The sequence below is a fragment of the Acipenser ruthenus genome, unplaced genomic scaffold (assembly GCF_902713425.1).
Source record: "Acipenser ruthenus unplaced genomic scaffold, fAciRut3.2 maternal haplotype, whole genome shotgun sequence".
NCBI classification, from domain to species: domain Eukaryota; kingdom Metazoa; phylum Chordata; class Actinopteri; order Acipenseriformes; family Acipenseridae; genus Acipenser; species Acipenser ruthenus.
This window is the reverse complement of record NW_026707620.1, coordinates 38,908-61,195: the sequence shown is the minus strand read 5'-3', so window position 1 is coordinate 61,195 and position 22,288 is coordinate 38,908. Positions and strand designations below refer to the sequence as shown.

Here is a 22,288-nt window from a genome sequence, read left to right as displayed (position 1 = left end):
ATCATTACTTACCTTCAGGAACTCACCTCCGGGACCGGGATTCGAACCATCGTCTTCAGGGAGAGGAGGCCGTGGGTGTAACCCACTGCGCCACAAGCTCCCACAGGAAAGCGCTGCTGCACGCTGGCTATGAGGTCAATGAACCCGTTTTTTGAAAATAAAGCAAGAAATTTGCAGGATTTGAACCCGGTGCTCCAAGGAGCACAGCACAGCATGCGAGTGAATCAGCCCCCTGTGCCACCTCACCACTTGCTTTAGCATGCTCTATATAGGAAAGTATACAATTCATTGTTTATATGAGAAATGAACAAAGTATTTGAAAACAAAGAACTCACCTGGATTTGAACCCGGTACTCCGAGGAGGAGCAGCACAGCATGCTAGTGAACTAGCCCACTGCACCACCGTCTCCGTGTGACAGCCTAGCAGTCTAACCTTGTATAAGAGATGAGCTTCCCTTTTCAGAGCTCACACTGCTGCAGTTCAGAATCCTGGATCTTACTGCAGAGTTTCATGCCACTGAAGAGAGGCGGGCTTATGAAACACACCCTCCTATTACACAGCAGGGCTCTGAGGTAAACACCAGGGATACCAGGGGCAGGACTGTGACTGTTAATACTTATATCATATATATAATAACTGTGTGGCTTCCATAGGAAAATGTGTTTTTAATATTGTGTCCCTCGTCAAGCTGTAGAATCTGACTTATTTCCATAAAATGAACGTTCATATTTTTTAATTTTTTCAAAGCCAATCTTGAAACACATTAACAACCCATGCTGGTTTTTTTTTATCTGTTTCTTCAGTTTCGTGGCGCTCTGTCTCGTTTATCTGTTTCTTCAGTTTCATGGCTCTGTCTCGTTTATCTGTTTCTTCAGTTTCGTGGCGCTCTGTCTCGTTTATCTGTTTCTTCAGTTTTGTGGCGCTCTGTCTCGTTTATGTTTCTTCAGTTTCGTGGCGCTCTGTCTCGTTTATCTGTTTCTTCAGTTTCGTGGCGCTCTGTCTCGTTTATCTGTTTCTTCAGTTTCGTGGCGCTCTGTCTCGTTTATCTGTTTCTTCAGTTTCATGGCTCTGTCTCGTTTATCTGTTTCTCCAGTTTCACGGCGCTCTGTCTCGTTTATCTGTTTCTTCAGTTTCATGGCTCTGGTCCAGCTATGATCCGGGTGCGAGTGTGGCTGGGTTACTTACTCTCCTGATCACTGATCACACAGGAATATTTCTACTGTTACTGTCCCTGAGTGAAGCGGTCGTTATGTTATGAACTCCTAATAAGTCTTATAAACTCACACTCAGGCTGACTGTTTAAAATGGTTAATTTATTTCATTATTTTCTATTACAATGAATAAAGAAAAACTAACAAAAAGCATCTTCCTCACCAATCACAATTTTGTACAAAGTCTTCTGTCAGTCTTTTTACTAGCAGTGCCTTACACCTCAGTGCCGCTCCCCCTCTCTCTGATGCCCGCCTCAGTGCCGCTCCCCCCTCTCTCTGATGCCCCCCTCCGTGCCACTCCCCTCTCTCTCTGATGCCCCCCTCAGTGCCGCTCCCCCCTCTCTCTGATGCCCCCCTCAGTACCGCTCCCCCCTCTCTCTGATGCCCCCCTCAGTGCCGCTCCCCCCTCTCTCTGATGCCCCCCCTCAGTGCCGCTCCCCCCTCTCTCTGATGCCCCCCTCTCTCTGATGCCCCCCTCTTAAGAGTTACCCCCTCGCTCACTCTGCTCTTTCTCCCCTCTCCTCACTCCCTCTCTCCCTCTCAGTGGTGCTGCCCCCTAGTGCTCTGCTCTGGTACAGCTTGTGCAGTCTCTCCCCCCACTCCTCTGCGTCCTGCTCCCCCTCACAGGAGCGTTGCCACGACGCTGGGACCTGTTCCATCCCATAGTGCGCCCCGGCGATGGCCCCGGCCATGGTGGCGATGGTGTCGGTGTCCCCCCCCGAGCGCCAGGCTGAACGCCAGCGTCCGCTGAACCCCGCTGTAGTGGGGGGGCAGGCTGGGGCGCGCGGAGAGGCAGTGCAGAGCACAGAATATCGCCGTGGGGACTGAGTGCAGAGCAGCTATACCGTTACCTGAGAGAGGAGAATACTGTCATACACTGGGACACAGACAGAGAGAGACATCTAGAGACACAGTGAGACACATAGAGCTACAGAGACACAGGGAGAGACACAGAGATGCGCACACATACACTGAGACACATTGAGACACACAGTGATCCACACACACAGACACAGGGCTCCTCTCACCTAGCTCCATCACCACCTCCTCCACGCTCACGTCACTCCTCTCCAGCATCTCCTTCACCTTCCTCAGCCGAGTGCAGTACGGGAAGTCAGCTTCATTCAGCCTGCGGTGAGAGAGCGAGAGCGTGAGAACATACACTCCTCCTCCTCCTCCTCCTCCTCCTCCTCCTCCTCCTCCTCCCCTCCTCCTCCTCCTCCTCCTCCTCCTCACTCACTCTCTGGCGTCGCTCAGTGCTTTCTCCTCTCTCTCCAGACTCTCCATCTCTCCGATCAGCAGCTCCAGGTACTGCCCCCCTGAGCACAGCGCCCCCCGCAGGGCAAAGTGCACCGCCAGCGCCTGTAGCACGGCTCCGTTATATCCCAAAGAGGAGGCGTGAGTGAGCAGGGCACAGCGTCGGGAGAACTGGAGAGAGAAGAGAGAAGAGAGGGGTTAGAGAGGAGAGGAGTTAGAGAGGAGAGGGCAGGGCACAGTGTGGGGAGAACTGGAGAGAGAAGAGAGGAGAGAGGGGTTAGAGAGGAGAGGAGAGAGGGGTTAGAGAGGAGAGGAGAGGAGAGAAGGGTTACAGAGGAGAGGAGAGAGGGGTTAGAGAGGAGAGGGGAGAGAGGAGAGAGGGGTTAGAGAGGAGAGGGGAGAGAGGAGAGAGAGGAGAGAGGGGTTACAGAGGAGAGGAGAGAGGGGTTAGAGAGGAGAGGGGAGAGAGGAGAGAGGTTAGAGAGGAGAGAGGGGTTAGAGAGGGGAGAGAGGAGAGAGGGGTTAGAGAGGGAGAAAGGGAGAGAGGTTAGGGGAGTGCAGAGGGAGTTGGGGTGTCAGTGCCTCACCTCAATCACGTCCTGTGTTTGGGGGTACGCCAGCGCGATGGGGGCGGCCCGCATGGCCCCCCCGTTCCCGAAGGACCCCCTCCCGCCGAACTGCTCCCTGGCGGGCTGGAGCACATCCGCACAGCGGGGGCTGAGCAGCTTCTTAAACACCTGGACCACCCCCGCCCCGTACCCCCGGAGAGGGGCCCTGCGATACTCCTCCGCAAACCTGCGCCCCAAATCAGAGACATCGAACTCACTTCGAGAGAGCAGGGACTGAACCACACAGCGAGTCATAGCCGTGTCATCAGAGTACTGCAGAATACCTGAGAGAGAGAGAGAGGAGAGAGGAGAGGTGAGAGGAGAGAGTGGGGGGGAGGAGAGAGAGAGGAGAGAGTGAGAGTGAGAGTGAGAGATAGAGAGAGAGAGAGAGAGAGAGAGAGAGAGAGAGAGAGAGAGAGAGAGAGAGAGAGAGAGAGAGAGGGAGAGGAGAGAGTGAGAGTGAGAGATAGAGAGAGAGAGAGAGAGGTAACGGATTCCTGATCTCCACTCTTCTCATCCCTGCGGCTCCTTGAGCTCACAGGCTGATCTAATGAGAAGATATTATTGAACTTCTGCTTTCACTTTCACAGACAAAGCAATATGAAGAATCAACGGCAGCTAGAAATACATCGAAATTATATAAACAACAACAGCAATGATAATAATAATAATATATTAACACTCCCCTGACCCCGTCCGTCGGATGAGACGGTAACCCGCCGTGCTGTTGTATTGTAAGAGACTCTGCAGCTGTGATGCTCAGTTCATCCCCTAGTCTCTGTGCATCGCACTGTATAAAAGCGTCTGCTAAATAACTTAAATACTATTAATGCTAACAATGCTCTATTCGTAATACTAACATTAATGCAATATTATGCTGCTGTGCTCCGGACTCACCGTCCCCACGGCTCTCCTCCTCCAATCCGTCTAGGTGTTGCAGAACCCGGTCCAGCGGAACCTCCTCCGTGCCCTCGAACTCGGCACCGACACAGTCCCCAAGCAGCGCGCCGACCAGAGCGCCTCGGAACCGGGACAGCGAGCTGGGACCCGCCGCCCCGGCCCGGCCGAGCACTGCTGACATCTCCGCAAACTCACCGCGGTCACAGCGCCGCTACCCGGATATACACACCGCCGGGTTCAGTCCAGGTATATTATCTACACCGGGGCGGTCTGCAGAACCGAATCGGGTCCGCGGCGGCGTCACTGTCGTGTCGTGTATGCTGTGCGACCCCGGTCCGGTTTGTGATTTCTGTTTATATTTTGTCCTCTTCCTGCGTCTCTCCTTCCGGTTTCAGGGGTTTGACAGACTCGATGTGCCCCCTTGAGGACGCCGCGGTTACTGCAGCTGCAGGGTCGCGCTGTTTAAAATGGCCCGTGTTCTCTGCACACGGGGGGGGGGGGGGTCGAGTCCTCGCAAAGCGGTGCCGTGGGTTTTTGGTTTTTGGTTTTTGGTTTTTGGTTTTTGGTTTGCCTTTGGAGTACAGTAAGCCCAATAAAACAAATCGGAATCAAGACAAATACATCTATTACCTGGAAATAAGCTCTGATCAATTCAGAACATATATGCATTCCCTGCCTGTATCAGCATTTTAACGTGTCGTTTAAAAGTCAAAACCGCTGCCTTCAATTTGCTCCAACCTTATAATAATAATATCAGCAATAAAGTGTACCGATTTCCATCTGTCAAATGGAGGGTATGATTGTCCAGCTTTGAACTGAGGGACAGGCTGTTCATTATAGCACAGCGCAGTGAGGGACAGCAGACAGCGCAGCGAGGGACAGGCTGCTCATTATAACACAGTGCAGTGAGGGACAGCAGACAGCGCAGCGAGGGACAGGCTGCTCATTATAGCACAGCGCAGTGAGGGACAGCAGACAGCGCAGCGAGGGACAGGCTGCTCATTATAGCACAGTGCAGTGAGGGACAGCAGACAGTGCAGCGAGGGACAGGCTGCTCATTATAGCACAGTGCAGTGAGGGACAGCAGACAGTGCAGCGAGGGAGAGGCTGCTCATTATAACACAGTGCAGTGAGGGACAGCAGACAGCGCAGCGAGGGACAGGCTGCTCATTATAGCACAGTGCAGTGAGGGACAGCAGACAGTGCAGCGAGGGACAGGCTGCTCATTATAGCACAGCGCAGCGAGGGACAGCAGACAGTGCAGCGAGGGACAGGCTGCTCATTATAGCACAGTGCAGTGAGGGACAGCAGACAGCGCAGCGAGGGACAGGCTGCTCATTATAGCACAGTGCAGTGAGGGACAGCAGACAGTGCAGCGAGGGACAGGCTGCTCATTATAGCACAGTGCAGTGAGGGACAGCAGACAGTGCAGCGAGGGAGAGGCTGCTCATTATAACACAGTGCAGTGAGGGACAGCAGACAGCGCAGCGAGGGACAGGCTGCTCATTATAGCACAGTGCAGTGAGGGACAGCAGACAGTGCAGCGAGGGACAGGCTGCTCATTATAGCACAGTGCAGTGAGGGACAGCAGACAGTGCAGCGAGGGACAGGCTGCTCATTATAGCACAGCGCAGCGAGGGACAGCAGACAGTGCAGCGAGGGACAGGCTGCTCATTATAGCACAGTGCAGTGAGGGACAGGCTGCTCATTATAGTATCTGATCTTCTTTACCAAATAATTCAACTCAACTCTTCTTGCTTCTTCCCTCAAGAAATAAACACTCAAGAGACGAGAAACCGGAAATAATCATTTTTATTCACAGAAAATACGATTTGAAAGCAGTAGTTTCCAGACCTGATCGAATCACAGTAAAACAATTCACGAAAGAAAAATCTTCATTTAAAAAACAAACCAACCAAAAACAAACCCAGCACTCCGCTCCTCCAGCCCCGCAAATTAAAACCCATCCCTTCTGATTAACACCCCCCTGCTGTAAGCACGAGGCGTGCGGAGTGCAAACGAGAGACAGGAGCTCCACGGGCTTCTCCTTCAAACAAAACCACAGTGAAGCGCCTGCCTGAATCACAGCTTCTTTAAAACTGTCCAGTGAATCAGACAAGCAGCATGACATTCAGAGGGTTCGAGTCTCCCTCTCGAGCGAGAGAGCGACATTCTCGGGTCCCCTCTCCCCCGCCTCGCTGAGTGTTTTAACCCTTCATATCCTGGATCCCTGATTCTCCCTGATGACATCCGAGATCCAGCTGGCCTTGCAGCTTGCTCTGTAGGAGTTGCCTGGGTTTTGGCACTGAAACATAGTCACTGGCACCCGTTCAGAGCAATGAGGGGGAGGGAGGGAGGGAGGGAGGGAGAGCGAGAGCGAGAGAGAGAGCGAGAGGGAGAGAGAAAGCGAGGGAGAGGACCGGGTTGTTGCATAGAGAATGTATGAAAGGTGTTATTATTTAGTTTAAATTTCTTTTTGAGCCTCGGGTTACACACCTTGAGAAAGTAAAGTGCTCAGAGTTCAGTGAGTGGGGGGTCCCAGTATATTCAAGTGTCTTCACCACACAAAACTACATCTCCAGTGTTCATTAACAAGCGAAGGGGGGCCCTCAATTTCCAGTTTTATCATCAGGAGCTCCAGACCTGGGCCTAGCAAGACAGACAGACAGACAGACAGAGAGACAGAGAGACAGAGAGACAGAGAGAGCCTGTCTCCTCCCAGCACGGGGCGCTGTCACTATAATACCTTCAGCTCCGGGAGACTGGGGTATAATACTGGCTCGGGATTGCACAGCTCACTCACACTGGCGCACAAGACACAGACCCGCCCTCCGCCCTCCCACTCTTTGCACGCTGCTGGCCAGAGTGGCTCTCTCCCTATCGGTTCCCCTCTCAGATTCTGGCTATAGACAGGGTCATGTTCTCTCTCTCTCTCTCTCTCTCTGTGTCTATAGACAGGATCCTGTTCTCTCTCTCTCTCTGTGTGTCTATAGACAGGGTCCTGTTCTCTCTCTATCTCTGTGTGTGTCTAGACAGGGTCCTGTTCTCTCTCTGTCTATAGATAGGGTCCTGGGTCCCTCTCTTCTGGGTTCACTAAATACATCACCAAGGATTCAAACTACATTCAGACGGACGAAACACAGAAATTCTAACCACAATAACCACGGAAACAGTGAATCATAATAATGAATTAATTCAAGCTCCTGATCACAGAAAAATAAATAATTAAAAAAGACTACATCTATAAAACAATACATAACCAAGAAAAGAAATACAGAAAAATGAACCCGGATTTACAGAAGCGAGGAGGAGGGGGGGGGGGGAGCAGGGTCTGGAGGAGACACGGTGAGAGGAGGAGAGACAGGGACAGAGAGAGAGACAGGGACAGAGACACACACACACACACACACACACACACACACACACACACACACACACACACACACACACACACACACACACACACACACACACACACACACACACACACACACACACACACACACACACACTGAGACGCAGGTAGACTGTAGCAAAGGTCTGCTCTAAAGCCAGCTCTGTCTGCTCAGATGCAGTTTCACAGTTCTCTGGAGAGGGGAGAGGGGGGAGGGGAGGGGAGGTACTCCTGCAGTGTGTGTGGGGTGGGGGGTACAGGGGCTATAGCAGCTCCCCTGTGTGTGTAGGGTGCAGGGAGCCCTTTAGCAGCTGCTCGTGGCTCTGTTTCCCCTCTCCGTGTGCGTGTGTGTGTTTGTGTGTGTGTGTGTGTGTGTGTGTGTGTGTGTGTGTGGGGGGGGGGGGTGCAGGGTGCAGGGTTAGGGTGCCCTGTGCTATAGCAGCTCTTCGCAGCTCTGTTTCCTGGTTCTGTTGGGCCCATGTCCGTTGCGCACCGACCCGTTCTGGTGTCTCAGCAGTTTGCCCTTCTCTCGATCCGGCCAGGTGAAGAGGGCGTCCTCACTGTCCCCCTCGGACTCGGAGCGGAGGAGGCTGGAGTGGGGGTGCACCGGGGGCTTGAGTCGGACACCTGCAATCAGAAACATACAGCGATCACTAACCAACCAGCAACACAGACTCAGCTCTGAACCAGCGTGACACACACAGCGATCACTAACCAACCAGCAACACAGACACAGCTCTGAACCAGCGTGACACACACAGCGATCACTAACCAACCAGCAACACAGACACAGCTCTGAACCAGCGTGACACACACAGCGATCACTAACCAACCAGCAACACAGACACAGCTCTGAACCAGCGTGACACACACAGCGATCACTAACCAACCAGCAACACAGACACAGCTCTGAACCAGTGTCACACACACAGCTAGAATATGCAATGCTACGAGCTCTCTGGAACCAAAAGCACCTTATTTAGCAGCATGTTTGAGCTCCCTCTCCCCCTCTCCCCCCTCTCCCCTCACCTCCTTTGGCAGCGGGTTTCAGCTCCAGGCTCTCCTGATCGTCAGTCCCCTCCAGGATCTTGTACCTGCTCTTCCTCTTGGGCTTCCCCTTCCTCCGGCGGCAGCAGCACACGAGCCCCCAGGACAGGATCCCCACGGCAACCAGCATCAGGAAGGAGGCGATCGTGACGTACAGAACGCTCCAGTCTGAGAGGCAGAGAGACTCAGTCAGTGTGTGTGATTGTGTACAGTGTGTCAGTGTGTTTTGTGTGAGTGCCAGTGTGTTTTGTGTGAGTGTGTTTTGAGAGTGCCAGTGTGTTTTGTGAGAGTGCCAGCGTGTTGTGAGAGTGCCAGCGTGTTTTGTGAGAGTGCCAGCGTGTTTTGTGAGAGTGCCAGCGTGTTTTGTGAGAGTGCCAGCGTGTTGTGAGAGTGCCAGCGTGTTTTGTGAGAGTGCCAGCGTGTTTTGTGAGAGTGCCAGCGTGTTGTGAGAGTGCCAGCGTGTTTTGTGAGAGTGCCAGCGTGTTTTGTGAGAGTGCCAGCGTGTTTTGTGAGAGTGCCAGCGTGTTGTGAGAGTGCCAGCGTGTTTTGTGAGAGTGCCAGCGTGTTTTGTGAGAGTGCCAGCGTGTTTTGTGAGAGTGCCAGCGTGTTTTGTGAGAGTGCCAGCGTGTTTTGAGAGAGTGTCAGCGTGTTTTGTGAGAGTGCCAGCGTGTTTTGTGAGAGTGCCAGTGTGTTTTGTGTGAATGTCTCACCACAGTTGCTCTCCCCGTCTCCCAGCTGCACTCGGATGAAGTTCTCCATCCAGAAGGGGTGGCACACACAGCGCTTCGTGAGGGAGTCACAGGACCCGTGCTGGGAGCAGTTCAGCTGACAGGCTGGAGAGGGGAGATTAAAATAAAACAAAAAAGAGAAATAAAAAACATGGCTTAGACACTGTTACACCCTGAACCTCTCCCAGTGCACTGTTACACCCTGAGCCTCTCCCAGTGCACTGTTACACCCTGAGCCTCTCCCAGTGCACTGTTACACCCCGACAGAGCCTCTCCCAGTGCACTGGGACACCCCGACAGAGCCTCTCCCAGTGCACTGGGACACCCCGACAGAGCCTCTCCCAGTGCACTGGGACACCCCGACAGAGCCTCTCCCAGTGCACTGGGACACCCCGACAGAGCCTCTCCCAGTGCACTGGGACACCCCGACAGAGCCTCTCCCAGTGCACTGGGACACCCCGACAGAGCCTCTCCCAGTGCACTGGGACACCCCGACAGCGCCTCTCCCAGTGCACTGGGACACCCCGACAGAGCCTCTCCCAGTGCACTGTTACACCCAGACAGCGCCTCTCCCAGTACTCCCACTGCTCCCGGTACTCACTGACAGTGTTGATCTGCAGCGCTCTGAAGATCAGGAAGTCTGCTTTCTGTTTGCGCAGTTTGCTGCGCAGCTCCATGGCGATATCCTGCCCTCGCAGCAGGGGGCGCCTCGGTCCCGAGCGCACGAAGAACACCATGCGAGTGCTGCAGAGAGAGAGAGAGAGAGAGAGAGAGAGAGCGAGCATTAACCAGCGCTCTCACCTCACATCTTCTGTGTGCTCAGTGTGTGTGGGAGTGGGTGTGTGTGTGTGTTGGGAGTGGGTGTTGCTCAGTGCTCTCACCTCTGCTCAGTGGGAGTGTGTGTGTGTGTGTGTGTGTGGGAGTGTGTGTGTGTGTGTGTGTGTGTTGGGAGTGGGTGTGGGTGTGGGTGCTGCTCAGTGCTCTCACCTCTGCTCAGTGGGAGTGGGAGTGGGTGTGTGTGTGTGTGTGTGTGTGTGTGTGTGTGTGTGTGTTGGGAGTGGGTGTGGGTGCTGCTTAGTGCTCTCACCTCTGCTCAGTGGGAGTGTGTGTGTGTGGGTGTGTGTGTGTGGGAGTGGGTGTGTATGTGTGTTGGGAGTGGGTGTGGGTGCTGCTCAGTGCTCTCACCTCTGCTCAGTGTACTCCTGGATTTCCTGCACCACGATGTCGCTGTCCAGTACTCTCAGCAGCACTGCGATCTGCCGGACCAGCATGCCCTTCTGCCTCTCGCTCACCTGACTCACCCCCACAGCCAGCAGCATCTCCACCAGGTCACTGCGCTGCGGGTCTGAGGGCAGAGAGCAGGGTTCAAATAGGCAAGAAACCCACAGGCATGGGGCACAGACTCTCTCTCTCTCTCTCGCTCTCTCTCTCTGTACTGACCCGGTCTGACCTCCACAGGGCCCCTGGCAGTGCTGCTCTCTCTGTGTGTGTGTGTGTGTGTGTGTCTCTGCGTGTGCACATGTACGTGTCTCTCTCTCTCTGTACTGACCCGGTCTGACCTCCACAGTGCCCCTGGCAGTGCTGCTCTCCCCCTTGGCGTCGCTGACCCGCAGGTTGAAGATGTAGGTTCCCTCCACCAGGTTAGTGAGCAGCAGCACGGGCTGCCGGTCCGACTGGTTCAGAACATCCTGCAGAACAGAACCGCAGGAGAGGATCAGAAGAGTGGCAGAGTGGGACTGCATCACCTCGTAACAGAACCCCACCCTACCCCCCCACCCTACCCCCCTACCCTACCCTACCCTACCCCACTATCCCCCCTTCCCCTCCCTATCCCCCTCCCCCCGCTCACTGACCCCCGCGGCGGGGCTCCCCTCGTCCCGGCTCCACTGGTAGGTCACCACTCCCTTGTCGTCTGAGGATTTTGACCCGTCGAGAGCGGCCATGTTCAGGGGGAGGGTGAGCTGCACGTTCCCGGAAATCCGAGCCACAGGGGGCTGATTCAACTCTAACAGAAGAGAGAGAGTGAGAGAGTCATAGAGAGAGACATGGGCTGGTTTGAGAGGAGACACAGACAGTAACAACACACACAGGGCTGGTTCAGCTGTGACAGGATCTCCCCCTCTCTCTCACACACTCACCCTCTTTCACGATGACGCTCACAGTGTCGCTGCTCGCCAGGTTCCTCTCGTCTCGCACGCTCAGTGTGAACTCGTACACGCCCACCTGCAGCCCCGTCACCGTGGCGACGGCGCTGTCTGCGTTCTCGATCTTCACTCCGTCCGGACCGCTGACAGACAGACAGACACAGAGATGCTTAAACTTGTTTGTAAGCAATCAAAAAACATGAGAATCTGCCCTCCATCGGGGTGCTGTTACTGTGTGAGAGACTGCATGCACACAACACTGACGTGAGCCCGAGAGAGGCTCTGTATGAATACCCCGACACGACTGCATCCCCAGCACAGACCGGACAGGATCCGGACCGGATCTCTCAAGTGAATCCTCAGCAGATCCCAGGGATGGGAATAAGACTCCTGCTGCACAGCAGCCTCCCCCAGTGCAGGTTTTACTGCTGCGAGCTTCATTAGCCACAGTGTGTCCAGGTAACAAGCTCAGGTGCGTCTTATTAAACTCGCAGTGAAACCTGGAATGGATCAAACTGCTGTGCAACGGGAGTCTTATTCCCATCCCTGGGACACTCGGTGGATCTCTGGCGAGTCTCTCTCTCTCTCTCTCGTGGATCCCGGTACCTGGTTTTCTCCCAGCGGTACGATGCGATCTTCTGGTCATCGCTGCTCTTGCTCCCGTCCAGCGTGGTGCTGTCCACGGGCAGGGTGAGCTCCTTCTCCGGCCCCGCGTCCGCGTGGGGGGGCTTGTTATTCTCTGAGGGGGGAAACTCAGGATCACACTCCCTCATCTCATGTATCTCTGCGCTGACCTTGCATTGCCTCTAATGAAGTGTGGATGTACCGCTCCAAAACGGATCCCCACAATCACGAGCAAATACTTCAGCATTAAAGCAACAAAAAATGATTTGAATGTGGTGAGAACGATGTCATAGGAGCTCCTCGCTGCTTTACAGCTATGCAATACCAGCACACACACGCACACACACACACACACACACAGAGACATCCCCACCCCCCCAAACACTCCCTCGGAGCTCACTGACCCGGCTGCACGATCACGGTCACCTCGGCAGTGTCTTGCTGGTTGGCCGAGTCGGTGACGGTCAGCTGGTAGGTGTAATCGCCCTCCTGCATTGCCGAGAGCTGCAGAGTGGAGGTGCGCACACCCTGACCAGGGAACACAGAGACAGAGGGACAGGAGAGAGCAGCTTCAAACACTGGACTTTACACTGCAGCAGCTTGTGAGCGAGTGTGCCTCTGTGCGCTCACCTGCATCTCCACCACCTTGTCCTTGCTCTGCGGGCTGAGTGACCACTCGTAGCTGACGGGCCCGTGGTCATCGGTGCTCTGGTTCCCGAACAGCGTGATGGAGTTCTGCGGCAGCGTGATCACCTGATTGGGACCAGCGTTCGCCACGGGGGGGTAATCCACAGCCTTTAACACGGAGAGAGAGGCCAGCGTGGAGTCACGGGCTCCATCAGAGTCGACCACTGTGAGGCTGAGAGAGGAGAGAGGAGTCAGAGTCGAACACTGCGAGGCTGAGAGGAGGAGAGAGGAGTCAGAGTCGACCACTGTGAGGCTGAGAGGAGAGAGGAGTCAGAGTCGAACACTGAGGCTGAGAGGAGGAGGAGAGGAGAGAGGAGTCAGAGTCGAACACTGTGAGGCTGAGAGAGGAGAGAGGAGTCAGAGTCGAACACTGCGAGGCTGAGAGGAGGAGAGAGGAGAGGAGAGAGGAGTCAGAGTCGAACACTGTGAGGCTGAGAGGAAAGAGGAGTCAGAGTTGAACACTGAGGCTGAGAGGAGGAGAGAGGAGTCAGAGTCGAACACTGCGAGGCTGAGAGGAGGAGAGAGGAGAGGAGAGAGGAGTCAGAGTCGAACACTGTGAGGCTGAGAGGAGTCAGAGTCGAACACTGAGGCTGAGAGGAGGAGAGAGGAGTCAGAGTCGAACACTGTGAGGCTGAGAGGAGGAGAGAGGAGAGGAGAGAGGAGTCAGAGTCGAACACTGTGAGGCTGAGAGGAGAGAGGAGTCAGAGTCGAACACTGAGGCTGAGAGGAGGAGGAGAGGAGAGAGGAGTCAGAGTCGAACACTGTGAGGCTGAGAGAGGAGAGAGGAGTCAGAGTCGAACACTGCGAGGCTGAGAGAGGAGAGAGGAGTCAGAGTCGAACACTGCGAGGCTGAGAGAGGAGAGAGGAGTCAGAGTCGAACACTGCGAGGCTGAGAGAGGAGAGAGGAGTCAGAGTCGAACACTGCGAGGCTGAGAGAGGAGAGAGGAGTCAGAGTCAAACACTGCGAGGCTGAGAGAGGAGAGAGGAGTCAGAGTCGAACACTGTAAAGCTGAGAGAGGAGAGAGGAGTCAGAGTCGAACACTGTAAGGCTGAGAGAGGAGAGGAGAGAGGAGTCAGAGTCGAACACTGAGGCTGAGAGGAGGAGGAGAGGAGAGAGGAGTCAGAGTCGAACACTGTGAGGCTGAGAGGAGGAGGAGAGGAGAGAGGAGTCAGAGTCGAACACTGTGAGGCTGAGAGGAGGAGAGAGGAGTCAGAGTCGAACACTGTGAGGAGGTGGGGGGTAGGTGGTAGTGGGGTAGGGGGTAGTGGAGTAGGGGTAGGGGGGTAGGGTTTACCTGAAGGTGTAGTTCCCTGGGACCAGGTTGGCCAGTTTGAGGATGGGGGTGTCTGCAGAAACCTTCTCCTCTCGCAGGGGTCCCTTCACCTCCTCCCAGTGATAGGAGACCACATGGTCATCATCAGTGCTCTCTGAGGGGGCAGAGTTAGAAGAGTTGAAATGCAGCGTCAGGGCCAGCATGGAAAGCTGTATTGTGGTTCTGTGCTGTGGTACTGCATGGGGTATTGCAGTGGTGCTGTGCTGGGTTGCTGTGGTGCTGTATTGGTGCTGTGCCGGGTGGCTGTGGTGCTGTATTGGTGCTGTGCCGGGTTGCTGTGGTGCTGTATTGGTGCTGTGCCGGGTGGCTGTGGTGCTGTATTGGTGCTGTGCCGGGTTGCTGTGGTGCTGTATTGGTGCTGTGCCGGGTTGCTGTGGTGCTGTATTGGTGCTGTGCCGGGTTGCTGTGGTGCTGTATTGGTGCTGTGCCGGGTTGCTGTGGTGCTGTGCTGGGTTGCTGTGGTGCTGTGGTGCTGTATTGGTGCTGTGCTGGGTTGCTGTGGTGTTGTATTGGCGCTGTGCTGGGTTGCTGTGGTGCTGTGCTGGGTTGCTGTGGTGCTGTATTGGTGCTGTGCCGGGTTGCTGTGGTGCTGTATTGGTGCTGTGCCGGGTTGCTGTGGTGCTGTATTGGTGCTGTGCTGGGTGGCTGTGGTGCTGTATTGGTGCTGAGCTGGGTGGCTGTGGTGCTGTATTGGTGCTGTGCTGGGTGGCTGTGGTGCTGTATTGGTGCTGTGCTGGGTGGCTGTGGTGCTGTATTGGTGCTGTGCTGGGTTGCTGTGGTGCTGTATTGGTGCTGTGCTGGGTTGCTGTGGTGCTGTATTGGTGCTGTGCTGGGTTGCTGTGGTGCTGTATTGGTGCTGTGCTGGGTTGCTGTGGTGCTGTATTGGTGCTGTGCTGGGTTGCTGTGGTGCTGTATTGGTGCTGTGCTGGGTTGCTGTGGTGCTGTATTGGTGCTGTGCTGGGTTGCTGTGGTGCTGTATTGGTGCTGTGCTGGGTTGCTGTGGTGCTGTATTGGTGCTGTGCTGGGTTGCTGTGGTGCTGTATTGGTGCTGTGCTGTGGTGCTGTATTGGTGCTGTGCTGGGTTGCTGTGGTGCTGTACTGGTGCTGTGCTGGGTTGCTGTGGTGCTGTATTGGTGCTGTGCTGGGTTGCTGTGGTGCTGTATTGGTGCTGTGCTGGTGCTGTGGTGTATATACAGCTCTGTACTCACGGCTGCCATCGATGACAGTGGAGCTGGTGGGCAGAGAGATCTCCTGGAACCGGGGCGAGACCACAGCCACGGGGGGCTGGTTCACTCGGGGCTCTGAGAGAGAGAGAGAGAGAGAGAGAGAGAGAGAGAGAGAGAGAGAGAGGGGTGAGAGAGAGGGGGGGGGGGAGATTTAGAATGGGTGTGTGCACAGTGCTGTATTTAAACAGGTATCAAATGACAGAGAGAGAGAGAGCAAGAGAGAGAGAGAGGAAAGACGGGTTCAAGCTCACCTGGCTTAACGGTGACGTTGACGAAGCCCTGCCCGTGAGCCCCTTCCCCGTCCACCAGCACCTCGAAATCATACAGACCCTGCGTGAGCTACGAGAGAGACACGGGTCAAACACACAGCAACACTAACACTGCACCAGCACCTCAAACACACAGACCCTGCGTGAGCTACGAGAGGGACACGGGTCAAACACACAGCAACACTAACACTGCACCAGCACCTCAAACACACAGACCCTGCGTGAGCTACGAGAGGGACACGGGTCAAACACACAGCAACACTAACACTGCACCAGCACCTCAAACTCACACAGACCCTGCGTGAGCTACGAGAGGGATGATGCTGTCATCACACTAACACCATGCTGTCAATATTTTGTGTTTTTATGAGCTAAACATCCACTCTCACAGAGCAGCCATTCGGAGCAATGAATGAATGAATGGGAGTGTGTCGCAGTGCGTGTGGGTGCGAGTGAGTGTGAGCTCACCTGCTCAGTTTGAGAGTCTGCGAGTGCGAGTGTGTGACAGTGCGTGCGAGTGCGTGACAGTGCGTGTCAGTGCGTGCGAGTGCGTGACAGTGCGTGTCAGTGCGTGCGAGTGCGTGACAGTGCGTGCGAGTGCGTGACAGTGCGTGCGAGTGCGTGACAGTGCGTGCGAGTGTGTGACAGTGCGTGCGAGTGTGTGACAGTGCGTGCGAGTGTGTGACAGTGCGTGCGAGTGCGTGACAGTGCGTGCGAGTGTGTGACAGTGCGTGCGAGTGTGTGACAGTGCGTGCGAGTGTGTGACAGTGCGTGCTCACCTTGCTCAGTTTGAGAGTCTGCGAGTGCTTGCCCTCCATCTCTCCACTGTAATCCTTTGGGTGAGTGATGAGCCGCCACTCAAACTTGTAGCTGGAGCCTGAGAGAGAGAGACCCCCATGTTTACTAACCCCTGTATCCTGTTTATTGTAATAATATCATGAATAGAGGCTGGCTGTATAAGCCAGGGCTGGGCTCCTCTCTACACCCTGCACCCCGACTCTGTACCTTTGGGGGGCTCTGGCAGCACGAAGGCATTGAGCTCCACCTCGCTCATGGGCAGGGTCACCTCCACACTGTTCCCAGCCGAGACCACCAGCTCCCGCACACCTGGGGGGGAGAGAGGAGAGGAGAGGAGAGGAGAGGAGAGAGGAGTGGAGAGGAGAGAGGTGAGGAGAGAGGAGAGGGGAGAGAGGGGAGGAGAGGAGAGGAGAGCGGGTCAGACTGACTCTGGAGGGCAATCACTCAGTGTGTGTGTGTCTTTCACATACCCTATTAAAACCTGTTTGGTGCACAGCGCTACACAGACACGCGCTGCAGGGCTTTAGAAAACAGAGACGGGTGACGGCTTTCCTGATTGCTGACAAACATTCCTAAAATTATGTAAAAACATTTTGAAAATCAAATTACTTAAACATTTTGAAAATCAAATTACTTAAACATTTTGAAAATCAAATTACTTAAACATTTTGGGAATCAGTGTGTGTGTGTGTGTGTGTGTGTGTGTGTGTGTGTGTTGGTGGCTCACCTGGTTGTGTGGTAGCTCGGGGGGCTGTGCTGGCCAGGGATGTGGGCTTGATTGACATCTCGGAGGTCGTGCTTGTGTTACTGGCGGTTGTCATGGTGATGGTCACTGTGGTGGGAGTGGGGTTCTGTCCTGTGGGGGGCGGGGCCTCCACTGCGCTGTCATTGGAAAGCTTCCCATCCTTTCTATTGGCCGTCAGGCTGAGGGCCACAGGATTGGAGACGGTCAACATGTGGGTGGGGTCTGGGGCAGCGGTTCCCATGGAAACAAGCTGTAAACAAAGAGACACAGATATAATAGTGTGGGTCAAAATTGGACAAACAGACTTAAAAACACAGACAGTGACACAGACACCCCCCCCCCCCCCCCACCCCACACACACTCTCTCACCTGTTCATTGCTGGAGGGTCCCTCTTTGTTGGTTGGGGGGTCTGTGTGGGTCTGTGGCTCAGTCTTCACCTCTCTCTCCCTCCTCTGCTCCTCCCTCGCTCTCACCCCTCTCCGTCTCCTCATCCCCCTCTCATCTCCTGACCCCAGCCATGAATCTCCATGGCGACCAGGCAGGCCACTCCCCTTCCTGTATCCATGGAGACAAGAGTGAATTCAGATTTATGCCCCTGGTTTAAAACTATTTCCTGCTATTTTCCTTGATGTCATTCATTCCAGTGACAAACCAGAAACCCGGCTGACTCACCTGCGGTTCCGGAACTCCTGCAGCCAATCAAAATCCTCTGTCTGCACTTGCCCCCCCACTTCGGGGTGTGTCACAAACACCAGCAGCGAATCAGGCTCCCCGGTGCTGTGAGTCTGGCACCGCCCACGGCTCACACAGGCCAACATGACACAGCGCCCCCGCAGGCTCCAGGCAGCATTGCACCCTGCCCTCTCACAGCAAGCCTGGCTGCACTGCTTCAAACTGCCATACCTCCTCCCAGCTGACAGGGGGAGCCACGCGCCAGCACTCACTGACACACCCTGCAGGGCTGGACTGGGCTGGCACTGGGAGGGACTGGGAAGTGCGTCTGTGTGGGGAGAGAGAGAGAGAGAGAGAGAGAGAGGGAGGGCTGTGTTTGTGATCATTGACTACACAGTGGTTGGGAGGGTGGAGGATCGCTCAGAGTATCTTGTCTTTCTGCTCGTCACACACGCTGCGCTCCTCCACACTTGGGAATGCTATGGGCTGGTGTACTGCATCTGTTACTCGCTTGGTACTTTGCTGGTCTGAGCTGTGCTGTGCTGTGTGGCACACAGGCCTGTACTTTGGACTGCAATGTGGGAGGTGCAAACACAGATACAGACACACGCAGATAAGAGACAGAGATGCAGACACACATAGACAGACACAAATACAGGCACACACAGACACAGACAGATAACAGACAGAGATACAGACACACACAGGAGATACAGACAGACACAGACAGAGATACTGACACACAGAGACACACAGGAGATACAGACAGACACAGAGACAGACACACAGACACTGACACACACACACACACACACACACGTGATGTTCCAGCTGCTTCTCCTGCTCTGTATTTAAAACTGTTTCAATCACAGTTTTAAATACAGCGAGGGAGGGGCAGAGTGTGACTTATCAATGTTCCTAATAAACTGCTCACCCACAGCACTTGTTCTGCACTGGTTTCCTACCTGTGGCTGGGAACAGGAAGCTGATGCACACGCCGGTGAGAAACAGGAAGAGGAGCCTGCGACACCCTGCCCAGCCCACACAGCCAATCAGGCTGCAGGATTCAGGGTGGGACTCTGAGGACACCATGTTCACCAGAGCAACCAGACCTGGAGGAGGGAGCGAGAGAGATGGAGAGAGAGAGGTCTACAGGAACTGAAAACCAGGAGGCTGACCCGTGACGGGCTGGTCTTACACGAGGCAGCACAGCCTTTGAAAACCCGACAACTTCCTCGTCCTCTCTTTGGAGGTTTTGCATGCAGTGCTCGGAGCTACAGCAATAAACCAACTAGCTGAGGAGGTTCAGGTTCTGCTCTGGTCTCAGTGTGGTTCAGGTTCTGCTCTGCTCTCACTGTGGTTCAGGTTCTGCTCTGCTCTCACTGTGGTTCAGGTTCTGCTCTGCTCTCAGTGTGGTTCAGGTTCTGTTCTGCTCTCAGTGTGGTTCAGGTTCTGCTCTGCTCTCAGTGTGGTTCAGGTTCTGTTCTGCTCTCAGTGTGGTTCAGGTTCTGCTCTGGTCTCAGTGCGGTTCAGGTTCTGCTCTGCTCTCAGTGTGGTTCAGGTTCTGCTCTGCTCTCAGTGTGGTTCAGGTTCTGTTCTGGTCTCAGTGCGGTTCAGGTTCTGCTCTGCTCTCAGTGTGGTTCAGGTTCTGCTCTGCTCTCAGTGTGGTTCAGGTTCTGCTCTGGTCTCAGTGTGGTTCAGGTTCTGCTCTGCTCTCAGTGTGGTTCTGGTTCTGCTCTGCTCTCAGTGTGGTTCAGGTTCTGCTCTGCTCTCAGTGTGGTTCAGGTTCTGCTCTTGTCTCAGTGTGGTTCAGGTTCTGCTCTGGTCTCAGTGTGGTTCAGGTTCTGCTCTGCTCTCAGTGTGGTTCAGGTTCTGCTCTGCTCTCAGTGTGGTTCAGGTTCTGCTCTGCTCTCAGTGTGGTTCAGGTTCTGCTCTGGTCTCAGTGTGGTTCAGGTTCTGCTCTGGTCTCAGTGTGGTTCTGGTTCTGCTCTGGTCTCAGTGTGGTTCTGGTTCTGCTCTGGTCTCAGTGTGGTTCTGGTTCTGCTCTGGTCTCAGTGTGGTTCAGGTTCTGCTCTGCTCTCAGTGTGGTTCAGGTTCTGCTCTGCTCTCAGTGTGGTTCAGGTTCTGCTCTGGTCTCAGTGTGGTTCTGGTTCTGCTCTGGTCTCAGTGTGGTTCAGGTTCTGCTCTGGTCTCAGTGTGGGTTAGGGTGACATACACTGCCTCTGTATAAGAGAGCATAGGACTGACACTGACCAGCTGTGCCATGGAAGACAGCTGTACAATAGCAGGCATTACAGTGCGCCCAACATCAAAACTGAACAAACTCACGTTCAAACAAACTCATGTTCAGACAAACCTCCCCACCTGTACTTACCCTGGCGGCGGCACGCCCTCTCATTCCGGGGCTGACTCCGCAATCCCAAACCGGTCCTTGCAGTTTTACTCGTTCACAGGATCCGCACTGCAGCCTGGAGAAGCGGCCGATCTCTCTCTAGTTTAATTAAAACAAACTCTCTGCGCTGAAATAAAGCAGGTCGCTGGCGTTTCTCGCTCCTCCTCCGCGAGTCATGGCGTGGTCCCTCCCCGGGCTGGTGAAGGTGCGCTGGGAGAGGGAGACACGGAGAGAGGGGTGCTGGTTGGTGACAGCGCGATTCGCGCTTGACTGGGTTTCTCCTCTCTGTTTCCTGTTGGCAGTGTCAGCTATCCTCTCTGTAAAAACAACAAACTCCAGCTCCGGCTCAGCGGCGAGGCAGATCCGGGATGACGGGCTCGGCGTCTTATCTTAGTTTCCCCAAAACGAGATTTAATCGAAATCGGCCACAGACAGCCGGCAGCCAGGCTTCCAGGGTTTGTTTTTTTGGCAAACTCTTCTTTGAACAGAAAACACACCGCCCGCCTTGTCTTAGTTTCAGCCTCGTGTCTCTTTATCGCGTCGCTATTCCGTTTTGCAGCCTTAAAACAAAATAAATAAATATATAATAATAATAATAATAATAATAATACATCCGATCTAACTGTTGACTGAAATTAAATTCAGAAAATGTGTGCACTCTTTGCAACTTTGAAAACACGGTTAATGTAATCAGCAAGCATTGTCAGTGTACAGCTTTGCAATGATTGCCGAGCGCTCACCGTCCCACGCCGCAGAATACATTCCTAATGCAACCCGAGCAACAGCGTTTCAGCTGCAGACATAAACCAGCCTCTTTATTACAGGGTCCCGAGTGTGTGTTTGGAAGTAGATTTTACTTCCTGCATGCTCGCTAATGGAATCCAGTAACACAGATCCGTTTTGAGATATGCTGCGCCGGCCGGAGGGCGTTTATAAAGGGACAGCGACACACCTAATGGCTCCTCAGCTGCAGAAAGCCTAACTAACTGAAGACAACAGTATTGAATGGAATCCAGTCGCAGAACAATGTAGAAGTGACAGACTCTGTCTTGTTCGTTTCTAATATAAATCCAAACGGCACGGCTGTACTTCACTCGACCCAGTCCCGGGCCGAGCCCGCGCTATTCTCATTAAGGTTTAAGCACGCGTATGGTCGGACAGGTTCAGCTATTTCGCGTGTCCCTTTCCGACAGCACCCACGGAACCTCAACCTCAGTGTATAGGAAGAGGAGCGGGCAGCAGCAGCCAGCCAGCTGCGTTACAGAAAGCAGTACAGGACAATATCGCAGGATCATATACACCAGCAGGGCAGCCCTCGCCTTGAATATGCACCCGGCTAGCCTGCTGACTACTGCGTCAGAGAGCATGTGTATTATCATTACCAGTGTATTAAAACACCCCCCAAAGCAATCCTAACTTACACAAATGACCCCCCCCACCTCCTCCCTCGCTCGCCCGCCGCACAGCACCTGTTTCTCGAGATGCAAACCGTTATCACGGTATATTATTATTACTCATTATTATCGCTGAGCACACGATCTTTGCAGAATCCAGCAGATTCACGCTAGCGCAGGGCTGCGTGTGCCGACGGAAAACGAGACCGCCTCGATTCACACCAGCTTCACATGCAAACCTCGTCTCGCCACCCCCGTACTGTAGAGATCTGCATTCTAACCACCTCGTTTAGCGTCTCGTTTTTAAATCAATGCAATCTGAACTGCGGTGCAATAGAGATGTGAATTTCTCGCCGTGGTGTAATTATATATCACCTGTGTCAGTCGCACAGCATCCCCCGCACCGTGCTGTTGAGTTAACCCGGATTAGTTATGCAGTTAAATACATCATAATGTCAGCTGCTGATCTTAACATCGCATAATGATAATGATGATGATGACGCTGACGGTGTCTCTGCCCGGGATGTTTTCGTGCTCGTACCTACCTGTCCGGTTCACGATCGCGTCGTGGGCTCTCTTTCTGTCCGGTTCACGATCGCGTCGTGGGCTCTCTTTCTGTCCGGTGTATTCTCATTTTAACAGCGCTGTGTTTCCCTCGTCCATTCTCTCTCGTTATAAACCCGGGTCGCATTAACAACCAGAGTCCCCTTTCACCCGGAACGAACTGGGAGGGAGGGCGTGGAAGAGCCGAAAACAACATCCGCCCTGTGCGAGAACCACCCCACGACCCGTCCGACACCAAAACACTCCCGCAGGAAACGCGCAAGGAACGTGACAACGAGTTCCGGATGCGTAC

The 22,288-nt window shown here is 54.2% G+C and overlaps 2 protein-coding genes across 5 annotated transcripts; both read right to left on the bottom strand.

Moving 5' to 3' along the window:
• Positions 1 to 1,689: 1,689 nt before the first annotated feature.
• Positions 1,690 to 4,384, bottom strand: LOC131727839 (ADP-ribosylhydrolase ARH3-like). Its single transcript, XM_059019175.1, is given in 6 exon segments — positions 1,690 to 1,931; positions 1,933 to 2,063; positions 2,241 to 2,341; positions 2,453 to 2,640; positions 3,057 to 3,361; positions 3,975 to 4,384. Coding segments are annotated over 6 exon segments (1,131 nt in total). The 5' UTR covers positions 4,159 to 4,384; the 3' UTR covers positions 1,690 to 1,709.
• A 1,387-nt stretch (positions 4,385 to 5,771) lies between these two features.
• On the bottom strand, positions 5,772 to 22,152 carry LOC117971574 (dyslexia-associated protein KIAA0319-like protein). 4 transcript variants are annotated; one of them, XM_059019183.1, is made up of 22 exons: positions 21,978 to 22,152; positions 20,021 to 20,598; positions 18,612 to 18,758; positions 17,647 to 17,974; positions 17,343 to 17,529; positions 16,956 to 17,223; positions 16,436 to 16,537; positions 16,210 to 16,307; positions 15,413 to 15,500; positions 15,144 to 15,236; positions 13,897 to 14,029; positions 12,545 to 12,773; positions 12,319 to 12,442; positions 11,897 to 12,029; positions 11,285 to 11,433; positions 11,000 to 11,151; positions 10,696 to 10,834; positions 10,332 to 10,491; positions 9,748 to 9,890; positions 9,129 to 9,251; positions 8,401 to 8,586; positions 5,772 to 7,998 (listed from the first exon to the last, which is right to left on the bottom strand). In XM_059019183.1, exons 3-22 carry the CDS (start codon positions 18,736 to 18,738, stop codon positions 7,805 to 7,807), a joined length of 3,156 nt encoding a protein of 1,051 aa, XP_058875166.1. In that variant the 5' UTR covers positions 18,739 to 18,758; positions 20,021 to 20,598; positions 21,978 to 22,152; the 3' UTR covers positions 5,772 to 7,804. The 4 variants fall into 4 exon arrangements, with proteins under 4 accessions (XP_058875166.1, XP_058875169.1, XP_058875167.1 ...); XM_059019186.1 differs by having other exon boundaries at positions 20,021 to 20,248; XM_059019184.1 differs by lacking the exon at positions 21,978 to 22,152 and adding an exon at positions 21,808 to 21,955.
• Between the last annotated feature and the right edge of the window lie 136 nt (positions 22,153 to 22,288).